Source organism: Orbicella faveolata, unplaced genomic scaffold (assembly GCF_042242905.1).
Source record: "Orbicella faveolata isolate gen_17 unplaced genomic scaffold, um_ofav_v1 contig_1, whole genome shotgun sequence".
Lineage (NCBI taxonomy): Eukaryota > Metazoa > Cnidaria > Anthozoa > Scleractinia > Merulinidae > Orbicella > Orbicella faveolata.
In genome coordinates this window covers 8,542,501-8,570,000 of record NW_028301536.1, presented here as the reverse complement: position 1 = coordinate 8,570,000, position 27,500 = coordinate 8,542,501, and the positions used below count along the sequence as shown (strand labels likewise).

The 27,500-nt window shown below is 40.2% G+C and overlaps 1 protein-coding gene and 1 pseudogene across 1 annotated transcript in view; both read right to left on the bottom strand.

The window, feature by feature from the left end:
- LOC110064426 (charged multivesicular body protein 7-like) overlaps positions 1 to 21,024 on the bottom strand; it is a 32,975-nt gene extending 11,951 nt beyond the window's left edge. The window contains exons 1-6 of the mRNA XM_089287910.1: positions 20,537 to 21,024; positions 10,503 to 10,691; positions 10,295 to 10,365; positions 1,737 to 1,799; positions 1,113 to 1,161; positions 1 to 120 (exon numbers count right to left, since the gene is read on the bottom strand). Of these exons, the coding sequence (XP_089144036.1) occupies positions 1 to 120; positions 1,113 to 1,161; positions 1,737 to 1,799; positions 10,295 to 10,365; positions 10,503 to 10,691; positions 20,537 to 20,962 (918 nt within the window). The 5' untranslated portion in view covers positions 20,963 to 21,024. The remainder of the gene's footprint in view (positions 121 to 1,112; positions 1,162 to 1,736; positions 1,800 to 10,294; positions 10,366 to 10,502; positions 10,692 to 20,536) is intronic.
- LOC149117933 (uncharacterized) lies at positions 4,901 to 10,288 on the bottom strand (annotated as a pseudogene).
- Positions 21,025 to 27,500: the final 6,476 nt, after the last annotated feature.

Genomic DNA, 27,500 nt, shown 5'->3' with positions numbered 1-27,500 from the left:
CATTTTGTCTGTGTGTGCGTTTTGTATTCTGTGTAAAATTTCTTCAAATGAGTTCAAGTTGGATATGGCCTTGTCCAGTGTGCGTTGTCTAAGCTCCTTCTTTCTTAGCAGTTTAAGGGCCTGTCAAATGAATCATGGGAAAAGATATAAATCACCATGTTACATGCAATCATCAACAACTACCCCTCCCCCCTCCCCTCAACACGACACCATGTCAGTGTTTAGTATTTGGCTGCGTGCACGTAGTACACGAACATTGAACACTCAAAACACAGGATGCAGTCAACTGATAACCATTACTACACTGAAACTGAATTAAATTAGTTAAGTAAACCTGCCATTTTAACCATGCAACTTTAACTGATATTTATCTGGGAACAATGGCATGTCATTGTTCTTGAAAGTTGATGTTCCCATGACAGCTATATCTTGACAGGCATGTTTTCCAAATTTGGAATTTTCTTGCTTTATCGAGAAATTTAACTTTCATGCAATCATTTTTACGTTTCAGAAGCAGTGTCTGGAACCTATGTTTTAATCCCAAAACTTTTGAAAGTAATTGCTGAATCACTTTGCCATTCTTTGCAAGTTTGTGAACTAGCAAACTTTCCATGTAGTTACTCATGCAGTTGCTTAGTGTCTTTTGCAATGACTGATTCCAAGCCATGATTTCCCTGACAAACATGTCTAAGTAATTTCTCAATCTGTGAACACATTTTTCTTCCTTTAACAACTTCTTCCTTTTTCCATTCATCAACGAGTTTTGTGTGTGGAGCATAACCTGTTTTTTCAATGTTTCAGCCACTGTAATTGATTTACCACATCATCTCATGAATGCATTGAAAATAAACAACTTGATCACGTCATTAAAATAATCTCCCTCTCTTTAAATTATTACAGACCAGCTTGGGAAGATGGAAATGCCCTTGCAGAGCTCGTAAATCACTTGTCTAATCACTTCTGATTCACAAGCTTTTCTGGTGTTCTTCACTTGTCCCAGGTGCCTGGCTGTCTATTGTTTAAGTATACTATATACAGGTATCTAAGCCAAAAGACTCAGTGCACACAATTAAAACTTGCATAATCTTCAACAGTCTTGGTCATGTCCATACCTTAGATTTTGAACCTTCTTTTGCACAACTTGCTGCTTGAAACCTACACCTTAATTAAAAACCAAAAACGAGTTTTTACCGAGACAACCTAAACTACATTTTGCTTCTTAAAGATCAATAAAACATCAACCAGCACAATTATTACACAAATAAGAACCAGACATCTGTCACGTTACTTTAGAAATGGCACTCAAACTTCAGTCATACATGCATATTAAATGGAAAAACTCTGGCTTCTCTTTATTTCTCAATAATGGAAGAAAAAAATTTTGCATGACTTAAATTTTGCAATTTGGCAACTGTGGAAACTTTTTCTGCATTATTAACATACAGCTGCATTGTACTGTAGTGTTAGAAATGATGCTAAATGTTTAAGTTAGAGTAGTTTTCAATCAAGGATTCTAAAACCAAAACCACAGAACTCACTCTAGCAAATCAAAAAGGATGCAGTACGTGAAGTGAATCCACGATCAAAACTACAAGTCACTACACATAGCCACGCACCTACATGTATATTCATTTCAATGTCATATTCATTACAAATACAGATCACCAGTTGCCTAAAGTAAGATAATTCCAATGAAAATACATGTAAGTAGCAATAAGGAGTAGTTGGACTCTAACCTTTCCACTTCATTTGACAGCTTGTTCACCTGAAGAGTAAGACTGGCCACTGTTTTTCTGAGTCTGGGAACAAAGAATGTGTCATAATCAGAGACAACAAACAAAAGTACATGTAAGTAAAATTTAAAATACAAGCATTACAAATAATTATAAATTGGTGTTTTATAATTACCATATTTATTCGATTAAGCGCCCAACCTCGAATAAGCGCCCACCCTGAAGGTAGAAAAAGTTAATAAGCGCCCAGCCTCAAATAAGCGCCCATCCCCACCACCCCACCCCCAAAAAGTACCTTTTAAGCGCCCAACCTCGAATAAGCGTCCACCCCCCCCCCCCCCCCAAAAAAAAATAATAAAGTGCACAAGAGGAATACGGGTATTGATTAGTACGGTTTTGCTTTAATGGCTTACAATCTCTGGTTTCATCACCTGAAAATTTTATGACAACGTGGGAATTTTTCTCAAAGTTTCAACTGAAATGTCCATGTGGGCGCAAAGTTCTTTCAGCTGCAAAATCTCCTGCTCAAACTTCTTGGCAATAGCCCTGTTTGGTGTCTGCACTTTGAATGTTCCTGGCACAACAAGTCTGTTCTCCAGCCTTCTTGATCCTGTTACCTTAACAGAAACCTCATTATTGTTCTAAGCTCTCAGAAATATATAGATAAGGTAAGGCAGTTCCATTGGCACGTGTCCTACAAGCTCGCTGCCGGTATTAGCTTCCAAATACATCCCAATTGCATATCCATCATGTTGTTTGTCTTCATTACGATCATCCTTGCGGCAATTAAGTTTCTCTCCCAAAGTTGGAGTCCACACAGATCTATAAATATGACCTCGTATAACTGATGTGAATTGCACTTCAAACACATTAATGAAAACTTGAGCGAGCCATGGCTTTGAATTCACATTAAATGCTCTCGCACTAAAAGCGAGCTGTTCAGTTTGCTAGACTGCAGTGGAAGCCACACATGTTTCCTGTTACGTACCAGGAGCTCTTTGACTATTGTTCTTGCACGTAATTACCTTATTGTAAACTTGTGAGATCTAGCACCTTCATGCATTCATGTTATGTGTAAACTGACAGATCAGATATTTGATTCCAGTGATGTCTAAAAAGATATAAATCACACAAGTCACGTTTTCATCTTCCCTTTGTTCTGAAAGCATGGAGATTGATGCGTCTCAGTTATGCTGGCAAAAAAGTAAGTTCGTACTCGACCGAATATAAATTAGAAGCTATCAAGTTTGCCGAAGAAAAGTAAAAGCATCTCTAGCGCTGCAAAAAAAGTTCAATGTAGACCGTAAGAGAATTGGTAAATGGCAAAGCTCCACAGCAAAACTTAGGCTGCGGATAACAGGAGGAAACGTCTTGAAGGAGGAGGTAGAAAACCATTTGATGTTGGCTTGGAAGACGACCTTTTAGAGTGGGTAAATGAATGCAGGTCCAGTGTCCTTCGAGTTTCAAGGGCAATAATTTTGCACAAAGCGCAAGTTATTCATGAACAAAAATGCAAGGCAGGGCAGGTTTCTCCATCTTTTATTGCAAGTAATGGCTGGGTCCAGAAGTTTATGGCCAGGAATGGGCTGTCTGTGAGGTGCAGAACCACTGAATCAGAGAAAGACCCGGACAGACTTATCGACAAGCTTATTGCCTATCTCTTACAAGTACGATGACAGCGAAACAGGCATTCCTACAGTCATAGTGACATTATTGCCATGGACGAAACAGCTGTCTGGCAAGATATGCTGTCCAGCACTACCGTTGACAATGTGGGAGAAAAATTAATTTGACTGAAGACAACAGGACATGAGAAGTCCAAAGTCTCTGTCTGTTTGACAGCAAAGGCAGACGGAACAAAACTAAAGCCGTTTATTGTCTTTCCGGGAGCCAAGAGAGAAACAAAGCAGCTTAATGAGGAGTTTAAAAATAAGTCTTATGTAGCCTCCTCTGTGAATGGATGGATGAATGAAGACCTGACCCATGACTGGGTGCAAGGAGTATTGGGCAAGTTCTCATTTACTCGTCAGATGTTGGCTTGGGACTCTTTTAAATGCCACATCACAGACGGCATCAAGCAAGAACTCCCACATGCAAAAATCGACCCTGTCATAGTACCCAGTGGTTGTACTAAGTATATCCAAGTCCCTGACGTGGCATGGAATAAGCCCTTCAAGGCCAAAGTAACTGAGAAGTACGATGCGTGGATGGCTGATGGAGCTCATTCATTTACAGCTGCAGGAAACATGCGTGGCCCACCTTGTTGTCAAATTGTCAAGTGGGTTCTTGAGGCCTGGGAAACTCTAGACAGAGAGTTAATTATCCATTCTTTTAGAAGCCGTGCACTTACTGTGGCTCCTGATGGATCTGAAGATGATAAGATTCATTGCCTAAAGGAGGGTCAACCTTGTCATGCAGGACAAGATCACCTGGCATCCATCGAGCAAGCCCTAACAGCTTCTTGCGCGACTGACCCATTTGCTGACGTTATGCTGTCGGATCTTGAGGAGGCAGCACCAGAAAGTTCACTTATTGAGCTGCGTGACGATGACATAGAAGTTGATTTAGAATTATGATAGCTAAAGAGACTTCTGTGAAGACCGAACAATGAGTTGTTAGTCCTGGGCATAACCAAACAATGAACAGTTACAATTCAAATGCTTTAATATTTTGTCAAGTTTTGTTCTTATTTATTGTTTTGTTAGAAAATAAACTTTTTATTTACTGAAAATGGTGAAAATTTAATAAGCCCCCAGCCTCGAATAAGCGCCCACCTCGAATAAGCACCCACCCTGAAAGTCCAAAAATTAAATAAGTGCCCTGGGCACTTAATCGAATAAATACGGTATCATCATTTTCTCCACATTTTGAGGAAATCACCATCCAAGTGTAGTGTTACCTAGAGTTAATTCACTAAATGCGAGAATACACTTTTTAGTAACTAATATTCCATGTAAGATAGTTAAAAATCATGTTTCTAGTCCCAAACTGAACTCAAGTTGCAACACTTTTTTCAGCGAATCAAGATGGGTAACCAATATGGGCTAAAAAAATAACACAAGGGAGAAAACTACAGGATCGATTGTAAGTTGGTAGTGTCTTGCTCAACAACGCAACACATTAACACTGACCAGATTCATCAAGACTACTTAATCTGGTTGGACCTGTTTTTTTTTTTAATTTTTTAATTTTAATTTACAAAACACAATTCTACAAACATTACAATGCAGGTCTCATTACCCTACTCTACTTATAGAACATTACTTACGTTACTTACAATACAGGTTACTTATGCTGGCAATACAATACTGAATACAGCTTCTTACAGAAAATACAATTACTTGCAATACGGGCTACTTACAGTGCTAACAATATAATACTCTATTTACATTACTTGCTGTACTTACCGTTAGTTACAATATGTTATACTGTATATTGATTTTGAGGAGGGAGGAGTACTTCTCACTAAAACATTTAATTAAGACAAATTTTCAAGATTGTATTTAATGAGCAGCTTACTGATAAAATCCTGAATGGAGATGACCAGGCTATTTAACTTGCTTGAATAAATATAATGGCGCATAAATAAGGTAGTGTAGTTAAATTTCCGTATTATTGTGTGGGAGCTTGCAATAATACTGAGCAAGGTCTCCTCTGTGGTAGGAGAAATTTGACACGCATACACTTGGTTGAACCAGTTCAAGACTTTTTAGGTAAACAATTTGGTAAACATAAATTCGATAAAAGAATGCTCAATTGAATCTTTATCTCTGCAGTATAGACATTCATTCTCTGCCTTAATAGCAAATCTGAATAATTCTTTCTTAGTTACTATCGTTCTGTGGATTAATTTAAATTGAAACTCTTTGAGTTTAGTTTCCTTACAAATGTTTTTTAGTGATTTAAAGATCGTAGTCCACACGTTCTTTCTTGAAGAGAGTTTTTCGCTCCAACGTTTAGGACCCGTTTGATCTTCAGTGTGAATCTTGACACTAAGCAAATTATAGAAGTCCTTTGACTTAGCCTTGTACTGATTAATTTGTGTCGATTCGTTGAGGGAAAAGATATTATTATTTCCAGTAAAAAATGATTTGTTGATGATGTCGGAGCACTTGGCTAGAGACCTTAAGCGTTCCGGAATAGCACTAACAACTTGATAATATTGTAAAAAATTGGATTCACAGGAATATTTATCACAGAACTTGTGGAATGTTAAAAAATTGCCACTTTCATTCAATAGGTCATTAATCGATAGAATACCCTTTTCAAACCATTCATTTAGGAAGATGGGTTTCCCGTCCACCAATATATCTTTGTTATTAAACAATACAGACTCCTGCTTTTGATCACACGAGTAAAGAGTTTTTAATTCATGGAAGAAGTTTAGTATCTTCTTATAGAAGGGCGAGAGGTCTTTAAAATAATTTGTGTCGTAGTTGCACCTTAGTAGAAAGTTTAACCCTCCCTTGCTTCTGAAATAGTGCTCTGGAATAATACACCAATTACTATTGTCTAAAGTGCACAACAGTCTCGGGATCCAGGTGAGTTTTAGGGCTTTTAACAGAAAATCAAAATCGGTCATGCGTATTCCACCGTTGTCTGGATCTTAGTAAAGGCCTGATCTTTTTATTTTATCTTTTTTGTTTTTCCAGAGGAACTTAAAACATTTTGTTCTTACAATTTCCACAATTCCTTTGGGAGCATCCATATTAGAGGCCGAATAGATAAGTTGCAATATACCCAAGGTTTTAATTAACATGGCTCTTCCAGATATCGTCAAGTCCTGTGAACTCCACATATCCAGTTTAGTTTGCAACTTTTGGATCTTTTTGTTGAAGTTGAGCTCATTATTCTCGTTAATATTATACAAAAAATTTATCCCCAATATCTTAACGGGGCTGTGTAACCATTTTAAATCCAGAGGCTTATTTCTATTACTTTTCCATTTCCCCAACCAAAGTGCCTTTGTTTTCTTTACATTTAGGGACAGACCAGCAATTTGTTCAAAATCCCCAACAATTTTCAGGGCCATTTCTAAAGATTCTATGACTGCATTGAATAGAGTTGTATCATCAGCAAATTGGGACAGCTTGATTTCCTTACCGAAGACTTTGATTCCTCTCACGTTGGAATCCTGATGTATCTTATTTGAGAGTACTTCTACAGAAAGAATAAACAAATAAGGGGAGAGGGGGCAACCTTGTCAAACTCCTTTTGATGGTTTAAACCAACTGGTTATAAAACCATTGTTTTGTACCGCAATTTCTGTGTTTGTGTAGAATATCTTAATCCGGCGCTTGATGTCACTACCAAAATTAAACTGGTCTAGTGTCTTCATTATAAGGGGCCATTCAATCAAATCAAAAGCTTTATGGAAGTCTAGTGACGTTAAAATGCCAAGGAGGTTTTGTAGACTCGTATATTCCATTATGTCACTTATAAGTCAGATACTCTCCTCAATGTATCTCCCTGCCTGTTTGGTCAGAGTGGATCAGGTTTGGTAGTGTTGGTTCAATGCGTTTGGCTATTGCTTTTGACGCTATTTTAAGATCAAAATTAAGCAATGTAATCGGTCTCCAGTTTGAAAGATCTAGGAGTGACCCGTCTTCTTTTGGAATTAAAGTAATTATTCCTCTTCGTTGTGAAATCGAGAGTTCACCTTTCTCGTGCACTTTGTTGAAACTTGCTATTAAATCGTTACCTAAAAGATCAAAAAATAGGTATAAAATGCGACGGTAAATCCGTCTTCCCCCGGTACTTTATCATTCTGAAAGGTTTCTGGTATCCTTTTGCATTCTTTGTACGTAAGTGGACCCTCCAAGGTTCCTTGCACGTCTTCTGAAGGCTTAGGCGATTCAACATTTTCAGTGAATTTGTCATACGCAGTTTCAGAAAAGGTTAAATCCGAGGTATATAGGTTTCTATAATAATCTTTAATTTGCTCTAGAATCACTGTCTTGTTGCACGTAATAGAGTCATATGGTAATCGAGGTTCACTGATAGTTTTTTTGTTGTCAGTAATTACTTTTTTCAAGATTGAAAAAATACCTTGTTGGGTGTTCACCATTTTCTATCCAGCGGCATTTTGCTCTAAACATTGCCTGTTTTCTTTTTTCTTCGTAAATTGACTTAAGTTCCGTTTTCAGTCCGTCATACTCCCATAGTACTCCATCGATGTAAGGAGAAGAAAAATTATTGCAGATAATAACATCAAGTTGGTCTATTCTACGTCTTAATTCCTGTTCTCAGTTGCTGATACATTTTGCTTTACTTTTGGAAGAGGAAATAGTTGCAGATCTGTTTCCATTTTCATTAACTCCCAAAAGAGCCTCTTATCCATCACATAGTTATAATAACTGCACGCGTGAGCATATGTATCACGAACCTTACTCACATACTGCATGTCATTCAATGGGGTGTTGTTAAATTTCCAGAGTCCTGGACCCTGAGGAGGTTTGTTGGGCCAAGATAGCAAAATATAAATTGCCTTATGGTCAGGTGCAATAGCATGGTAAATTTCCGAATTCTTTACATCCCCAGAGAGAGTTTTTGCAATTAAGAGAAAGTCAATCCTAGATTTAAGTTTAACAGATTTTGATTTGTACATGAATTTGCATAACTTTGGATGTCACATTCTTTGAATATCCACTAAGTCAAACATTTCCATCGTCGTCAGAATGAGATTACGGTAACTAGACGGTTTCCACGGTGCACCTCGAATCTTATCTTTTTTTGATAAAGTACAATTCCAGTCTCCCCCGACAATTAGCGAGGTGAGCTCTGATTAATCGATTATGCAAGTGTTGAGCTCTTGCATGAATTGAATGAGTTGATTGACCTGGCCATTAGGTGCATAAATATTGCACAGTGATAGTTTTTGTCCATTAAGAGTGATTGTAATGAGCACTTTTCTGCCTGAGTCATTGGCATAAGAATAATCAACTTTTGGTTGTACAAAGGGATTAATTAAAATACACACACCTTTACTATGCGTGGTGCCATGTGAGAAAAATAGCTCGCCACCTCATTCTTTTATTCAAATATTTTCATCGGCTTGTTCTGAATATATTTCTTGTAAAAAATAAATGTTTGCTTTTGATCTTTTAGGTATGAAAATATACTTCTCCTCTTGATTTGATCTCTGATTCCCCAAACGTTTAATGATAAGACGTCAAATTTGGACACACTACCCGTATTCATATTACTCGATAGAAATGAAAAAAAGGAATTAAATTATGAGAAAAAAAAATGCAAAAACTCACTAAAGTATAAACAAATCAGACAACACACACAAACAAATACACACAACAACACAAAAGGACCTAAACCTTTTTCAAGTAGGGTAAAGAGATAAGTCACAGTTCCAAACAGACAGAGTCTGTCCCCTCTCCCAAAATACTTCTAAGCAGGCTACAGATTCTTGAGGTCCTCTAATTCAATGATTTTGATGGGTCTCCCGTCTGGCGAAGTCTTCATGTAAATTGTTCCATCCATCGACCATGCACTCACTAGTTTGCCATCTCTATGTTTCTCGTTAGCTCTAGACATGATGTGGCGATGATAGAAAGTTAAGTTTTCATTGATGAAGATCCTTGTCGACTGTACTTTCGTTGCGTAGGAGGAGTTGGGGAAGAGGTCGGCCAGTTTGATGTTCTTAAGTTTTGTTCTAGCTCTGTAGAGATTTGTCTTGGCTTTGTGACTAATAAATTTTGCAATTATTGCTTTGTTGCCCCAAGTATTTAACTTATGGGAAATTTCAATGTCACTGAGGCTGACAGGAACCTCTAGTGTCTCTGCTACTTTTAGGATGGCCTCTTCTGTGGAGTTGTACGCGCTTTCTGGAATTCCATGGAATTCAAGAGAGTTTTTCCTGGTATATTGTTCTAAACAGTCTTGAAGGTTGTAAAGCTCTGCTATTTCCTCTTGTTGTTCATTTATTTGTTTCTTCGCATCGTTGAGCTCTTTCTCCCTAGCTGCAAACTGTGGATTTGGTGAGTTGTTTCTTGAGGTCCACAATCTCAGTTTGCTGTTTGTTTACAGTGGATTTTAGTTCTTTTTACGTCTTCGCTGATTTTCTTGTTTTCCAATAGAATATTATTGACGGCGATTTGTATATCTACCAACAATCTCTCTTAAGTACATTAGACTGGGTTCTTTGTGGTGGTTTTCGGTGGTTGGAGGTTCTGTTGTGAAGGTTTTGCCTTCGACAGCCACCATGTTGGTTCGCTTGGAATCTAACTGTCCTTCTTCAATGGAGCCGTGTTCACCACGTTTATGCTTTCAACCTCTTCCAGTCATATGATTGTATCGTGGGTCATTCCCTGCTTGTTAATACTAAAAAGATTGATTACTTTCACACTGAAGGGAAAAATATTGGGGATGTAGACTGCTGCATTAAAACGCATGCCTCGCGCTACGCCCACGCATGCCCTCTCCCTGATTTCTTTTGTTTTACTTCCTTCTATACTTCTGAGTCTCAAATCCAAAATCAAAATAACCCCATTCTTCAAGTATTTAGTAATATTATATGCAACGAAATGAAGGTAAATTTCACTCCTTACTTCACAATGTCAATATCATTATCTGAAACTGCTGTCACTTTCTGTTCACCTTTTCTTGCAAACTTTACAACCTACAAATTCAAGAAGAGTCTCAATATACCGACAATAAATGACATGTACCTTGACGTTTTAAGTCATTCACTTAAATTTCAATATTTTCAAATATTGGGCAAAGTCAAGACCAGCAAATAACACAGGGAACTCATACCTTCTCTCCTTCAGGTGCGATGAATAGCACTGCTTTACCGTGCCTCTGTAAATAGGCCATTACAATTTCAAGAGTTTCCTCGTCAAACTTCGGGCAGCGTGTCTTAAGCACATTCCATGGTATGATGTGGTCAGTTGTATCACATTCGACACAGCTGTAATGTTTGTCAAGGACCCAGGCAGCATTTTCCTAAAGAAAGTCAAGAATGTTCAGAGACTTCAGTATATTATCAATATATTATGTGGTTTAACCATTGACTCCCGTGCCGCCCGTAACATCATCTATATCATCTATACTCATCTATACTCAAGTTCTGCAGGAGGAAAAGATCTTTCCAATGATACCCAGATTAGAGTGGTTGGCTCAATGAAGCCTGAAATATGCACGAAAATGTGTGAAAAACTCGCAGCAAAATTTCTTGCGACTGCACTTAGCTACCACATAGACGTGTACCAACCAATAACTTTTTATTTAGAATAGGTCTACAGGGCGATGAAAAGTGCAGTTTTTGTCACACCTCCTCTGAGTCAATAATTCATCTTTTTTGGTCATGCCGTCAAACATCTCACTTTTGGAATAAACTTACTGAATGGCTGAAAAACTTAAATTTACTTCCTAGAGATTATGCTTTGACAAATATTACTGCTTTGGGTCTGAGGCCAGATATCTCTCAATTTGCGCTTCTTATAAATTACTGCTTTCTCTTAGCACGATATCACATATGGCTCGCTAAAACAAAAAATGATCATCCAAATCTTACGCTTTTCATATGCACACTAAAATTACAATATGAGATAGAAACAAAAAGTGGAGACACGAAGAAATGGAAACCTCTTACAGGATATATGAGGATTTAATTAATATTTTAGATTATATTTTCTGTAGGGTTATCTATCTCCTACCCATTAATCTATTTCTAATCTCCTGTCAGATGCATAACTCATTTTACTTTAAATGTACCACACGCCTTTGGTCTGTTTTTTTATGTTTCTGTACTACAACCTCAAGCTGTAATGATAACTAGCTATTTTTCTTCTCAGTTTTTTTTTTTTCTTTGCCCCTTGTCGTCACTGTATTTCTTAATTATTAAACTTTATATGCCCACTACCCAGTGTCCTTTTGGAATAGGTGGTGCACTGGATCAAGAGTATTAGTTTGACTCCTAGTCAGAGTTGCTGCAAAGCATTGTTGAGAAAGATTCCCTACTGGTCTCCTCCACAGCTGCAATTGTCAACTCCAAAGCATCATCACATCCTGCATATCCAGTTTTTTTTTTTAATCTCCAATGTCTATCAACAAACCTTTTATCAAGTCTCTTTGATGCATGCTTACAGTGGAGCATGTATCTTGCATAAACAAATGAAAAAAACATTTCTTAACACATGCTGTTCCAGATGGTATTACAGTAAGTCAAAGGCATGTACATATGTACATTGTATACACTAGACATGAAATTGTGACTTAGAAACTTTCAAGACTTTCCATGAATTTTTGAACAAAATTATGCAAAATACTGCAAAACTTTTATTGCAAAGTTTTGCAGAGCCCAGTAAAGTTTCCTTGAAATTCTGCATCAGTAGAAACAATGGGTTTCTCATTTTTGAAGAAACTACTTTGTGCATTTGAACAGTCCTGAAAATCGCAAATTTTGTCATATATTGTTTACATTACTTTTGCACATTATAGTTGTAAAATTTTTTGGTTACTTGTGGCAGGAAGTGCATTGAAGAGGGGCACTGGGGAAGGGACTTGAATGTGATACAGCACTGAATAACAACAGACATTAACTCAAGAATAGATCTGACAACAGAATGATTGCATAAAGAACACCAAGTTTAAATAACAATATGAAGTCACTGACTGAGATATCAAGGTGGCCAAACACTGTTTTTGATACCTGTGTTTCATTCACCTTTTTCTCTAAAACCCTTATCCTTTGGTCGCCAAAAATGGCAACATGGAAGTTAACAACACAAACTGACATAATTCTTTGCCACTGGCATGGCAACATAAATTAAGATAAACAGGCCTTAAAAATCGGTTTTGCTTATTTGGAGATAATCATTCTAGCCATTAAATCTTCTCATTTTCATGCAACAATCTTGTAATGATGCTCACAGGTTAAGACTAACTGAAATATCTAGAATTAGATATTTCAGTTAGAAATATAACTAAAATATCTAGAATTTCCTCAGTTAAATTTCAAACTTTTTTCGATAATCCAGTTACTTATTTCCTACAGTATTTTTATGCAAAATTTCATTAAATTCTACTGGCAGAGTGCTTCTCGAGAAATACATGTACAGGTAGGCATATTTCTTCGAAAGTTATTCTGCATTCAGTCACAATTTTTTAATTACTATGCATGCACTGCATTTAACTGGGTTCTTTTGGTAATAGAGAAAAATCTGAGAGTTGCTGGGTTCATTGCATCATTACCTTTTCTAACATATCTTTCTAATAAAGGACTGAAACCATTAATACACTGTGTTCAATTATGAAGAAAAATAGTGCAGATAGCACGGGCATTGAGCAAACAAAATGATTTCTGTGTCCAGAAATAAGAGTATGATGTTTGCACACAGGCCATCACTAACTTTGGTGAAGTTGTGGAAATCCGTGTCGCACACTACGCCTAAAGATTGTGAGTCTTTATCAAGAAAAAGCCTGTTGAAATTTTGGATTGGCTGATGGATGCGCCCTGCACTAGACAGGAATATAACCAAAGAATTTCCGAGCCACTGAACAGACTTATCACCGACAATGTGCAAGAGCAGGACATATCACACACGAGGACAAACTTTTCATTGCTTATGTTCAGAACAGAATGCATGAATTTATCGTTTGTGGTTCATAGTTACAACTTTTACGAATACAGATTTAAGATCACATCCAAATTCACACTTTTCCATATTTCTCTAATTAGCATTTGTAAAGCAACAAAACATAGACTTCAATGTTACGTTCCTTCCTTCAAGTAATAAGGACTGTTATGTTTTCGGGTTAGGCGAGTGAACACACACACAAGATGGCAGATCCAGCAGCAAGATTGTATTGATAAGAGCACATGGTAATACACGCAACCTCTGTACACTACACGGGCTCATAGAACTACTTCCATGGCTGAACAATCAATATAAAACACCTCGATCACTAGAACACCTCCCCCTGGAGATTTGTTGTACAGAATAACTCTCTTATGAGTGAAATAAACGAATCATCAATGCTCACAAGCCTCCACTTGAGTGTCCTTAGAACTTAATACTTAGTATTCAATAGCTAAACAATCAGTCAATAGCAACAACAACAGATGTTCATTGTTAATGTTCAAGTTCACGTCTCCTCAACCAATCTCTGAGGAGATCTGTGAGAGCGGGATGATGGATGCAGCATAGGACATCATCAGGAGGATGTGAGCTAATTTCAGGTAGAATAACTGGTTGGGGATCAGGATCAACTGGGGTTGCTGTCTCCAAGGATGGAACACCTGATTCAACTGGCTTAGAGTGGGAGTTGTTCTGCAGGATGTCATCCACATACTGCCTCCAAACTCACCCATCATCTAGCTGAACTCAGCAAGAGTGTGATGAGGGGTGTTGTACCATGGTTCCAGGTTGCCACTTTTGTCCTGACAAGTGGTCATGAGCAAAGACTGTGTCGCCAATAGCAATTTCTCTGAATTTAGCATGCTTGTCATGGTGCATCTTCATCTTTTCTTGCTGATGGGAGACATGGGTGGCGAGGTCCGGTCTCACTAGAGAGAGACGTGTACGTAGTTCTCTTTGGAGGAACAGCTTAGTTGGAGATGACCCGGTTGTGCCATGCTGAGTGCTTCTGTAAGACAAAAGGAAGTTCTGAATTCTCTGCTGTAGTGTGCAAGCTAGATCAGATGCTGAGGATTCTAGAGTACTTGAAGGTTTGCACAAACCGCTCAGCTAGACCATTAGAAGATGGATGATATGGGGAGACCAGTATCTTCTGGATGCCATGTTGTCTCAAGAATTCCTTGTACTCAGCAGACTGAAATGGTGGGCCACTGTCACTAACGATTTGCTTTGGAAGGTTGTATCTTGCAAAAACATTGCGCATGGAATTGGCTGTTGCCTCTACAGTGGTGGTCTTCATGGGACCAATCACTTCTGGCCACTTTGAATGAGCATCAACTATAATGAGATAGTGGTTTGAATGGTAGGTGGCAAAGTCTATGTGTATGCACTGCCAAGGAGCTGTAGGCCATGACCAAGGGAAAAGTGGTGCTGCTTGTGGAGCCTTTCTAGTTTTGAAACACTGTTTGCACTGATGTGCTCTCTCCTCATTGTTGCTGTCTATTCCAGGCCACCATACATGACTGTGGGCAGCTGCCTTCATGCGTGCAACTTCTGGGTGCGTCTCGTGTAGCTCACTTAGAATCTGCTCCTGTGAGGGAGGTGTGACGGTTTGCAGGCCCCACATCAGGCAGTCTGGCTCGACAGAGAGCTCATCCTTGTGGAGGATGAATGGCTTGAGCTCAGGAGTGGTGCAGAAGTGGACAGGCCAACAATTCTGGGTCATTGCGAGAGCCTTTGCTAAGACTGGATTTCAGGCAGTTTGGCGTGCAATTTCCAAGACAGAAACAGGGTGTTTACATAATTGCACTACTGACACCTGGAAGATTTTGTCCTGAACACTGGCATCGTTCCTGTACTGTAGTGGTAGTCTGGACAAGGCATCGGAGCTGGCCAATTTAGCAGAAGGCTTGAATTCAATTTCGTACTGGTAGGATGAGAGGAGTACGGGCCAACACTGAAGGTGCGCAGCTGCCAAAACCGGTGTGGCAGAGTCTGGTGCAAAGATTTTTAGCAAGGGTTTGTGATTGGTTCGAAGTGTGAACTTGTGTCCAAACAGGTACATGTAGTACTTGGTCACATGAAAAATGATGGCTAGGCCCTCCTTCTCTATGTGACTGTAATTCTTCTCAGATGAATTCAACAATTTTGAGGCATATGTGATAGGTCTCTCGTCTCTGTTGGGGAAACAGTGGAGCATGACAGCCCCTATGCCATATTGGCTTGCGTCGCTTTCAAGAATCACTGGGAGGCTAGGATTGTAATGCACCAGCACATGTGAGGAAGAGAGGGATTCCTTTGCCTTGTTGGAGGCCTCTTCACACTGGCGGGACCACCAGAACTCTTGATCTTTCTGAAGGAGCTGGTTGAGTGACTGAAGAATTGAGCTCAGATTGCGGATGAACTTCCCGTGGTAGTTGATCATTCCAAGGAAGGCCCTTAGCTAGGTTGAGGTCAGAGAGGTCAGAGTGTGGTGCTTCCTTGATGGCTTCAACCTTCTCCTCTGTTGGGGAGATTCCTTCAGCGGAGATGATGCAGCCCATATACGTTACTGACCTCTGCATGAACTTGCACTTGTTGAGCTGGAGTCGCAAGCCATAACTGTCTAAGCGACTGAGGACAGTGTTCAGATTCTGTTCATTATCCTTGCCTGTGATCAGAATGTCATCTTGAATGGCTGCAACATGCTCCAAACCTTGAAGAATGATGTCCATGGTCCGCTGAAAAATTGCCAGGGATGATGCAATTCCAAACGGTAGCCTTTTGTATCGATACAGACCATGATGTGTGTTGATGGTTACAAACTGCTGACTGTCAGGATCCAATGGGAGTTGCTGATAAGCATTCTTTTAATCAAGCTTGGTGTATCATTTTCCTCCTCGCAGCTTGACAAAGACATCCTCAGGCAGGGGAATTGGATACTGAGGAACATTGAGTTGGGGGTTGGCCGTAAAACAACATAGTCTCCACATGACCGTGTGGTGCCATCAGCCTTCGGGACATGAACCATGGGGGTTGGTCATTCACTGAATTCGACCTCTTCCACAAAACCTTCGGATTCCAGTTGGTGATACTCGGCATCTACTGCCTCCTGGAGAGCGTAAGGTACTGGGTGGGCCTTGCAGAACTTTAGTTGAGCATCAGGCTTCATCTCCAATTTAGCTGTGATTCCCTTAATAGTACCGAGGCCAGGCTTGAAGACATTAGAGTGACACTGGACTGCGGTGTGCAATTGTGTCTTGACATCTTGTGGGAGGCCTGGGTCTGAGACACGGATACTACATATTTTCTTCCAATCCAGTTTGACACAAGAAAGCTAATTTCTTCCAAAGAGGGATGGTCCAGAGCCTTTAACTACAAGGAGTGGCACAGTGACATTCTGATTTTGGTACTTGAGTTGGACTAGGAATTGACCAGAGACGTGGACAGGGTGCCCTGTGTAGGTGTGCAGGTGGGTATTGGAGGATTGGAGTGGAGTCTCCAGGAAATGCTTCTTGTAAGTCTCCTGGGAGATAATTGAAACTCCAGCGCCTGTGTCCAATTCCATCAGGAAATGGATTCCATTTAGTCCAACAGGTACTTCTGTGCCATTGTTCTCTGTATTGATGTTGAAGATTGAGAGAGAAAATGGATCTGAAGGGGGGTTGAATTGTGATGCTTCTGGCTCTTCCACCTTGTGGATCTTCTGAGATTTAGACTTGCATGCATCTGTGATATGACCCGATTGCCCACATGTATGGCATGTATAGTTCCTGTATTTGCACTAGGAACATGGGTGCCCTGTTTTTCTGCAACTAAGGCATTCAGAAGTGCTGTTATTTTGATTCTGGTTATGTGGCTTTTTGCCTTGGCCCTTGCCTGGAGGTCTGCATGTTCTGCGCAGATGATAGGTCCAACGGCCCTCACAATCAAGCTTGTGTAGCGGAGTGGTGTCTTCTTGAGAGAATGCAGCGACATCTTTCTCGGCACCGAGCACTTTTTTGAGAGATTCCTTGAAGTTGTGTTCCTCAGTTAACAGCTTTTTCTGGATCTCCTTGTTGCGAAGTCCACAGACCAAGCGATCTCGTAGTGCTTCATTTAGAAGTGTGCCGAAATTGCAGGTAGAAGCAAGGTGTTTGAGGTTGGTGGTGAAGGTGAAGATGCTCTCTCCTTCGCGTTGAATCCAGTTGTGAAATCGGTATCGTTCGGCCATAAGAAGTTCTTTGGAGCAAAACGGCCTTTGAGAATGGTTGCAAGATCACCGTACATTTTCTCGGAAGGAGCTTCTGGTGAGCACAGGTCCAAAAGGACGTCGTACGCTTTGGAACTGATGACAGATATCAGAGTTACTCTGAGTTTGAATCGTTCGCCTGAATCCGCTGGAACACCGTTCGCGATAAAATACTGCTCCAAACGCTCCAAATAACGATTGATATTGGTGGAGGCTGGATCGAACTCTTCTATTTTGCCTAAGCTTGGCATTATCCCATCCTCGTTGCCAGATATGTTATGTTTTCAGGTTAGAAGAGTAAACACACACACGATGGCGTGTCCAACAACAAGATTGTATTGATAAGAGCACATGGTAATACATGCCACCGCTGTACACTACGTGGGCTCATAGAAATACTCCAATGGCTGAACAATCAATATAAAACATCTCGATCACTATAACAGGGACTTCAAATTTACGTTGCGAATGCCATATTAAGAAACACTTGGTCCAGTAAATAATAAAAAAACAAACGCTGTTCTTTTCACTGTGAGGTCTTATTTATATTGGTTTATCTCTGTATCAGCAAACGCCCTCCCGGCGTTCTTTTATCAATGAATGCGACCGATGAGCTGTCGAGCCGACGAGCCACTAAAATATACACCTTACTCGTTCTTTCATCACTGTTGGCTTCGACAACCTGCCACAGACGTAGTGACTTTATATACAATTAGTTTTAGTTAGTTTATTGTAATCATATAGTAGATTAACTTAGTAATAGTTCTAGTTAGCAATTAATTAAATAATTAATTTTATTGTAAATCTAGGAATTGTAATCTAAACATTTTAATCGTAATTTTAAATTTTTAGCAAAGTTAAATTTAAATACACGACCCCACAAGCTTTTAGCTTTAATCAAGGCTGCTGCCTAACGGGCGCCCGGTCGCCTGAGGCGCCTAAGTTACGAGTGAGGGCGACTAAAGTTTTGTTCGAGGAGCCCGAGTGGGCGCCTAAACATGAAGTTTTCATTCCCATGTAATCTGTCCACTGACTTCAATCTTCTCATGAAATCGGTCAAAGAATCATTCACACAATAAATTAAACGGAAAAAAACAGCTACTCTGGTCCTGTTTTGCTTTTATCGCGAGAAATCTGGTCAAAAACACGGCAACAAAGTCTCTCTCCGCTCACAAAACAGCCGAAAACAGCCATCTTTGAAAATCGCCCTATAATGCATTGCAAGCTCAGTATTGAATAAATGTACATCATGTATGCCAATGAATTGTGTCTCTGTTGATGCCTTGCTGATTCCGAGTTGCAAAATAACTACTTTGATAATTAATATTTTTGGAATTGGAGTGATGATCCTGCTGACATTATATTTACAGTTGAAAAAAGATAAATGTGTCTAAATATTTGTCCGATACTTAAGAAAACTTCACTAAGATGTACTGAATGAATTTCTTTAGGTTTTGAAAGGATAATTCGAGTAACTAGCCAGCAAAAAGAACACATCATTGCAATTCTCTTTGCATACTAGGGTTCTATATTTTAAATTATCAAATGAATTGTCGCGACTCCGCCCAATATACAAGAATTTATTTTCTCCAAAGAAGTGGCCAATATTGCTGTAATGCTGCCTCAAAATCACCTTTAGTTTATACTAATGTCCCAAGCCCGGGGAAGGAACGCACATTTCAGTGAGGCCAAATTCAAACCCCCCGCCTCCAATGCCTCTTTCAGTTTTATTTGTTTTCATTTGCAGCTTGCATTTCATGATTTGTACAACATATTTCGTCTTTTTAAAATAGAATTGCAAAATTCAAAAACAAAAGCAGCAATATAAATTTTTATAAAAAAAGCTGCAGCACTTGCATGGATACACCAATTATTGAGTTTGACCATAAATAGTATTCTTTCTCAGTCATGACCTGATCACTTTGCTGAATGCTTTATTTATAAAATTTGATTGATATTAGACCATATCAGTGTCTCATGAAAAATCTCTGCCCCAGGACCCCTCCCCAAAATTTCCACAATTAACACCCCCATCTTCCTGAAACTCACTAACTCCCCCCCCCCCCCCCCGCCCCGGATTGACCACGGAGAATTTTATCTGGGCTCCTAAAAAGGTGGCTTGGGCTCCCAACTTTTGGTGGAAGGAGCCCAAAGGGCTCCTTAAAAATTTTCTTAGGCAACAGCCTTGTTTAATTATTATCGTGTTTAAATAAAGTTTATCTATCTATCTATCTATCTAACGCAACCGACAAGCCGCCGAGCCACTAAAATATACACCTTACTTGTTCTTTCATCACTGAACGTGACTGACAAGCCACCGAGACACTAAAATATACACCTTACTCCTTCTTTCATCACTGAACACGACCAATGAGCCGCTGAGCCGCTAAAATATACACGCTACTTGTTCTTTCATCACTCAATGTGACCCATGAGCCACCGAGCCGCTTGAGAGATACGCCTTCAAAAGTGGCCCTGTATTCTGTAGTTGCTCCCTGACATCTGACAGGCAATGGTAGTGTGCGCTACTGAGTCTCAGAAAAACTGTAGTAACCCACCTTAAGCTAGACCAGTTATCGCTATTGAGAACTACATGTAACTGTAAACAGGCTAACCTGAGTGTTGTTCTTGCTATGCAGGCTAACCAGAGTGCAAGCCTACAGTTGACCTTTACACTTTCACTTCGGTTAGCGTGAAAAGTGCTCAGATTAGTCTGTATAACGCTCTGGTTAGCCTATTTATCTCTCAGTAGTGATAATGGGTTTCGCTTTTTTATATGTCTCAGTGGCAGGCAAGGGAGAAGGGGGTTGGAGGTTCACGGATGAACATGGTTTTTAGTGGTGAGGGTCAGTATTGCTACATTTTGTGGTGGAAACAATTTTCCATAGCATTCATAGTAGTAAAAGAATTGGTACAGTCGCGGTATTGACCATTTACGAATGACAGAGGTGTGTTGGGGAATAAGCGACCCTATCGTATTGTGTACGTAGTTAGCTTACCTTTGCTACATCTACTAAAACGAACTGTTCATCCACTTTTACATCATCAGCTCCTCCTAACACAGTACGAGCACTCCACCAAAATGTACTCTTGGCCACTCCATAAAACCAAGACATCCACCCTTCCGTACTACAATTGAAAAAGTCCTGTTTTCGTTCAAGCTTTCCTTGTTGAAGCATTTCTCTTAGTACAATACTTAACCCAAGAGGAGTTAAGCCATTTCGCGAAAATCTTCGCTTTAGTGTCGTTAAATCAATGTGAATGTCTCCGTGATATTTACAGCTTTCGAGGATTGCCTTGCTCCAGAAATGTAATTTAGAGTCCCAGTGTTTCGGGTTTACGTCTCGGCTTTCGGAGAAGGCCGAAAACATGAAATTCATTCGATCGTCATCATTCCAGTCCGCGGGTAAACATTTGTCCGCCATTTTGGATTATTCCGAGGTAACCGCACAGAGTAACCCGAAAACACAGACCCCCGGTCCGCGGACCCCACAATGGTCCGGGTCCACGGACTACCCTACGGACCGGTCCATGGACTACCCCTACGGACCCCCTCTGCGGACCATCCTAAAATATTGTAAAAATAATAAATAAAGATTTCACTTAGGGGTTGTCTAATAGATTCAAACTTGTGTCGGTGATTTTTCGAGTGTTACACTGTGCAAATGTAACAGACTTGGGTTTTTAACACCCACCCCTCCCCTCAAAAAAAATTGCCTAAAAGCCGTTTTCAGCGTAAGGAGATGCCGATGGTAAGAAGGAAAGTTCTTGCCTTCCATTCGTGGCTCAATCTGGCTATGGAAGATATATTTTTAGGCCGTTTATTCTTGTTTGTGTATCTGTTATTCCGCTGAGTAAATTGTGAAGCCTGGAACGAGTTCACGAGCCCACGGGAGGATGGGCTGAACAAAATGGCAGAGGGGAAAGAACACAAATTTCGAGGCTTCCCGAAGGCTTCCCAGGACGCGTCTTTCGTATGCTTAATGGCCACAACAAAGGAAATGGCAGTGTGTAATTATATAAATTGCACCCGAGCCTGAATCCAGGTCTGCCCATTTGTACAATGTAACGTTCGAAATTTCGCCGTCACGAGTAACCTATTAGACAACCCGCAACTGAAATATTTATTTATTATTTTTATTATATTTTGGAGGGTTGTCCGTAGAGGGGGTCCGTAGGGGGAGTCCGTGGATCGGTTCATAGGTAGTCCGCTGACCCGGCGTACTGGGGGTCCGCGGACCGGGGGTCAGTGCTTTCGGGTTATCCAACCGCACAAAGTCAAGAAGCTCGAGCAGCTTGAAACCGGGCCGTTCAGGGGGGAAGGGTGTCCTGGTTCCCTTTACAATGTAAAACGTTTGCCTTTGTTCCCTCGTTCCCGCAGTTTCTCCACACTTGTTCACTGTTTTTCTGATATATCAATGTTCTAACATACTTCCGTGGCTTTCAGGAAAAACATCAACAGTTCAACCCCTTACAGGCTAACATCGAGCGCGCGCTTTGGCCATTGCTATACATGTAGCTTTGCCTGGATTTAAAGATCTTGGACGATCGGAGACCCCCATCGATTAGAAGTTTGATTTTGTTTTTTTTGCAAAATGCACCGTCGAATCCGTTCTTTTTAGCTCTTCGCTTATCTGTACTCGGTGCGGCGGTTTCAAATGTCTCTTGAACGGTTAAGTTCTTTGCATTTCTGACACAAGTAACTCATTATCTGACTTTATAGTCCATCAGCTGAGGTGGTTGTATGGCTCACTTAATGGGAACAAACGAAACTTGTATATTCTTAAACTTCGACTATTAAGCATTAAGAAAATGCATGATAGTAAGGACAGAACGGTAGCTTTCACTTTGTAAATCGAATTTTAAATTTACCCCCAATACCCTCCTTTTGGTCGCCATCTTGGAATTCTAAATGATATTTTCTTATATGTTTCTTAATTAGAGGCACACGATATTTTACCTGGACGTATATTTGGAATAATTAGTATCTTAGATATTATTTCAGTATTGTCTGTTGTTGTTCAAGCTATGATGACGTCATAAATTACATCACGATGGCTGCCATTTTGTTTTCTAGTTTGTGTATTCAACGTCTATTTCAACCATCTGAAATAACTAAATTACCAATAAGGTGCTCCACATCACAGTACTAAAAAAAACCTTTTTGTACGTTTAGTTAATTGAGCACACTACGCCATGAACCAATGTACCATAACTCAACGTAGATACATATAACTGGGTCCACACTTCAGTCTAGAGCTCGTTCGAATACAGAAACGCCAGGCTCGTATAACGCCCTTTGTCACTGCTGTCACTTGCATTTGGATCTATAACTTCTTCAAGTCATAACCAATTCATCAAGCTTAAAAGGGTAAATCATGATCGTGACGGTGTTTGGATATCTGATTGTTTTAGTAGACATTTCTACGATTTTAGTTTTCTGTTTCTCCATAGTTTTAGTTCCGATCAAGAAGTTATATCAAACACTGAGCCACTGAGCTACGAGAACTCATGGAGAGCAAGGTCATTTAACTGAGTTCATATATGATAGGTGTCCTGCATACTGCTAGGATCAACGCTATCGAATTCATCGTGAGTAGTGATAAGTTAATAATTTCATTACCGAACTTAAAATTCACCATCTTTATTAACTTATCACTACTCACGATGAATTCGATAGCGTTGATACTGCTAGGATCAACGCTATCGAATTCATCGTGAGCAGTGATAAGTTAATAATTTCATTACCGAGCTTAAAATTCACCATCTTTATTAACTTATCACTACTCACGATGAATTCGATAGCGTTGATACTGCTAGGATCAACGCTATCGAATTCATCGTGAGCAGTGATAAGTTAATAATTTCATTACCGAGCTTAAAATTCACCATCTTTATTAACTTATCACTACTCACGATGAATTCGATAGCGTTGATCCTAGCAGTATGCAGGACACCTATCATATTTGAACTCAGTTAAATGACCTTGCTCTCCATGAGTTCTCGTAGCTCAGTGGATAGAGCGCCCGCCCGGTGATCGGGAGGTCATGGGTTCGATTCCTGTCGGGGACTCAGAATTTTTTTCTTTGTCCCACGCTCGTGTCATGTTGATTAATTCACATTCACATTTCATTACCGAGCTTAAAATTCACCATCTTTATTAACTTATCACTCAAGACTCTGTTTGAGCACCTTTCCAAACACCTCAAAAATTGTCAAAAATACTCCGCTCCTAGCGTCGTATCTCAACTGTCTTCTCTGTGGTGACGGCTCCTCTCCAGATTGTTGCTCGATAATTTGCTGTCGTAACGCGACGTCATAGAGATGACTGGCATGGCTGCAAAGCCTCTGGCTAGACCGTTGCTGTCTCTGACGCGGTGGACTTCATAGCGCAGCGCATCCTTCTCTAGCACTCCTTCTCGTAAAGCTGTCACATGAGTGCCTTCTCCAGTATCTCTCCGGATACTGTTCACTCGTTCTCAATTCTCGCCATACCTCGGACGTACTTTTCACTGTATTGTAGAATTAGAAGCTGAACTGCTTACCAGAGAGTATTACAGTCTGTGATCGTGTGTACGCCAATTAGAACTTTCATCAGTGAAGTAGAGCTTGTCAATGTCTTGGTCAAGTTACTTCTCCAAGCTGTTAATAACTAAAGAGATTTTGTCATTCTGGTCTTTTCGCCTCTTCCATTCTTCATGTAGCACATTCCAAGGTTTTGGCTTTGACCAAGCAGTAGGACAAAGATATCAGTGTCGGAGTGGATGATGCGCCTGCTTCCCACGTACCGAGCATGGAGAACCATACTCATATCAGCCTCTTCATGATTGCACCCTATATCAGGAACTGGTTCGCATGTGGCTACGTCTTAGTCTCTAGCACTGATCTTCGGTTGTCAGGTACATGATCCGGTCACTAAGCCTGCCTCAGAATGCTTCTTTCTTCCACTGTGACATGACGGAATTGGCAATGTCAGGCTTGTTTGCGGTGACACTGAAAAGCTTGTTCCCTGACTTCGCAGTATTGGCAGGTAGTATGTTCTTGTACTGTTCAACGTCAGAGGTAAACACTCTTTAAAACCTTTCGACATTCTTGACAGATACCTCTCGATACATGTCGAACACTTCATCCACGTGCCTGTTGCCGTTGCTCATTACCAACTCAAACACTCTCTTAGCAACCACATGAGACATACCTCCAGAGGGCGGGATATTCAACTTCAGCAAGACCAGGTACACTGAAAATATTGGTTGCGTTCTCTGGGTATTTTTCGGTGACTGTGACACTCCAGGTGTTTGGAGAGTTTTGCCTCTGTTTGGATGATTTGCGAAGTTGTTTTTCGCAGGAGTCCACAAGGATCGGCAAGAGACCGACAAGTGCCATCAGAGCAAATACATCACGCCATACGAGGAGGAAGTACGACGTCCTAGTTGCAAACCTTATGCACAGCCTACAGATCCTTAAAAGACTTCGGCTTGACTTTCTTCAATGAATATGAGTAATCTGAAGTGGGATTAGATGAGCAACGGTCGTTACAAAAGTCATTCGCTACCTTCTTTACCTTGCTCTTCGCCTGCAATAAGTCATCACTTACTTCAGTTGTCGCTTTGATACCCCGGCGTGGACAAGCTCGTTAATGCTGCATCTTCTTTTCATGGCTAGGTCACGGATAACATCCTTGAGCTGATCCACCTGCTTTCCTACAGCTTTGATGTCTTCTTTAATGCGTGCTGAAGCCAACTCCTTATGAATGTAGGTCTGTGATGAAGTAATAGCCCAATACTCGTGAAGAAGCTTCCTGGGCTGACCTAGAACCCTGACAACCGCATACAATGCATTCGCTCACCATTGATCAGATCATGATTCAGAGGAAACACTTTCGCACTTTCGTTTGTGAGAGTGCATGTTTGGGAGCTGGGGCTGGATGTAGGAAATAGGCAAATATTTCATCGACTTGCTCTATTTTCATGAAATCACTTTGAGAACCGTACCCCACAATGTTTTTGCAATGATTATAAGTGCAAAATGATCATATTGTGACCAATAATCAGGCATTGTGACGTCACTTATGACGTCATGTACTGATAATTCAAGCACTAGAATAAATGGACATCATGTTTGTAGTTCCGATACGTTTAAAATTTACATTTGAAACAGGATTCGCTCACATTAAAGGAATACAAACCACTTTTAAGGGTTCCCCAAAAATCCAAGACGGCGGCAAAAGAGGGGTATGTAGGGCAAAATTTAAAATTTGATTTACAAAGTGAAAGCTACCGTTCTTTCCTTGCTATCATACATTTTTATGATGCTTAATAGTCAAAAATTAAGATAAGACATGTTTCGGCTGTTCCCTTCAAGTGAGCCATAAACCCAAATTTTCGGCTGTCAGCTGATGGACTATCAGTAAAAATTTTAAAAAATCTATCGACTGGAAAATTTTCGCGCGAACGTAGAAAAGCCCTCACCGGGGCTTTGAATACTGACCGCCCGATAGGTAGACTTTTAAAACCTCGCAGCTTGCTTTGCTTGCCTAGCTATTCTACCCTCAAACTCAAGAGGTCGACTTGTGACAAGTCTACTTAATAGGGGTGGCCGTTTAACAGGTGGCCGTTAAATGGGGGGTTCGACTGTATATATGGTGGTGTTTTCTTTGTATCCAAGCGTCTTTTGGGAATTGAGGGACAGAAGAAACTGAACAAATTATTATTTGCAATTTTGTCCTATCGAATGTGACCTATCTGCTCGCTGTTTATTTACTCTCTCCCCCCTCAAAAAAGAAAAACACTAAGTTAAGAACGGGCATTTTCAGTAATTAGTGATTTTTAAGCGATGACGTATTGTGTGACGTCATCGCTTTAAGCTGACGTGCTGCATTCCTTTGGATAGTGATTTCTCACTTATTTCGTCGCGGCTTATGTTCGTCGCGCTTATGTCGCGCACGATTTATCCCTCTGTGGAAGCGAAATACACTCTGGGAGTTAGTAAATGAGACAATTACGTTCAGCGAAGTGCTTTTAATTCTAACTTAAGATTTAGGGGTGGGTTTTGGTTTAAACAGTATCGGATAACTTTGCGGTCACGGGCAAACTCATAATAGGAACATTTATTATATGGCTAGCTCCGTGAGCGGGCAAGATGAATCAGATCCTGCGCTGTGATCGGCTACCCGAGCGGGCAAGATGGAGCTATCTTGCCCGCTCGGGACTACCCGCCGTGTCTCGCAAGAAAAATTTCCCCGAAAGCCATGTAATAAATCCTTTATTGACCAAGCTTGTTCGGTCAAGATGGCTTGATATTGGCCTCGTTCTTTTTTTTTTGTTTTTGCGAGTTTAAACACGCAAAAAAAAGAACTTGGCCAATATCCAGCCATCTTGACCTCACACTTAGTCAATAACCCATACATCCTCCGTACATACAAGTTTAGATAGACAAGTAAGTCGCACAGGCGATCCTTTGCTGTTTGTAGGATCTGCATTTAATCGATATGACAAGTATACAGTTAAAACAACAAATTAATTTCCGGTGAGGTAATTAGTGTTGCCAAATATTTTTAAAGATAATAAGGTGTCGATTTCAGAAAGAGTAACTTTTCCTTTGCGGCTTTCCTTTGCTGTTTGTAGGATCAGCGGAGTGCTTTTAATTTCAGCTTTTAAACGAAGATTTAGGGGTTAATTTTGGTTTATAGTGTGGGATAAATTTGCGCTCACTTGCAAACTCATAATAAGAACATATCGTCCATACATACAAATTTAGATAGGCAAGCAAGTCGCATACACGATAGCTGAAGGGTCTACATTAAATTTACGGATTGGTAGCGCAGTTGTACTTTTGCCAGTATTGAAGTGAACTGAATGAGCATTGCCTGAATTGTATGAGCACTGTAACGGTTTACAGTAGTGATAATGAAGTCAGGGTACGATTCATTTGCAGTTTTCAGTTTTTTATGAAGTTTTGGAAATG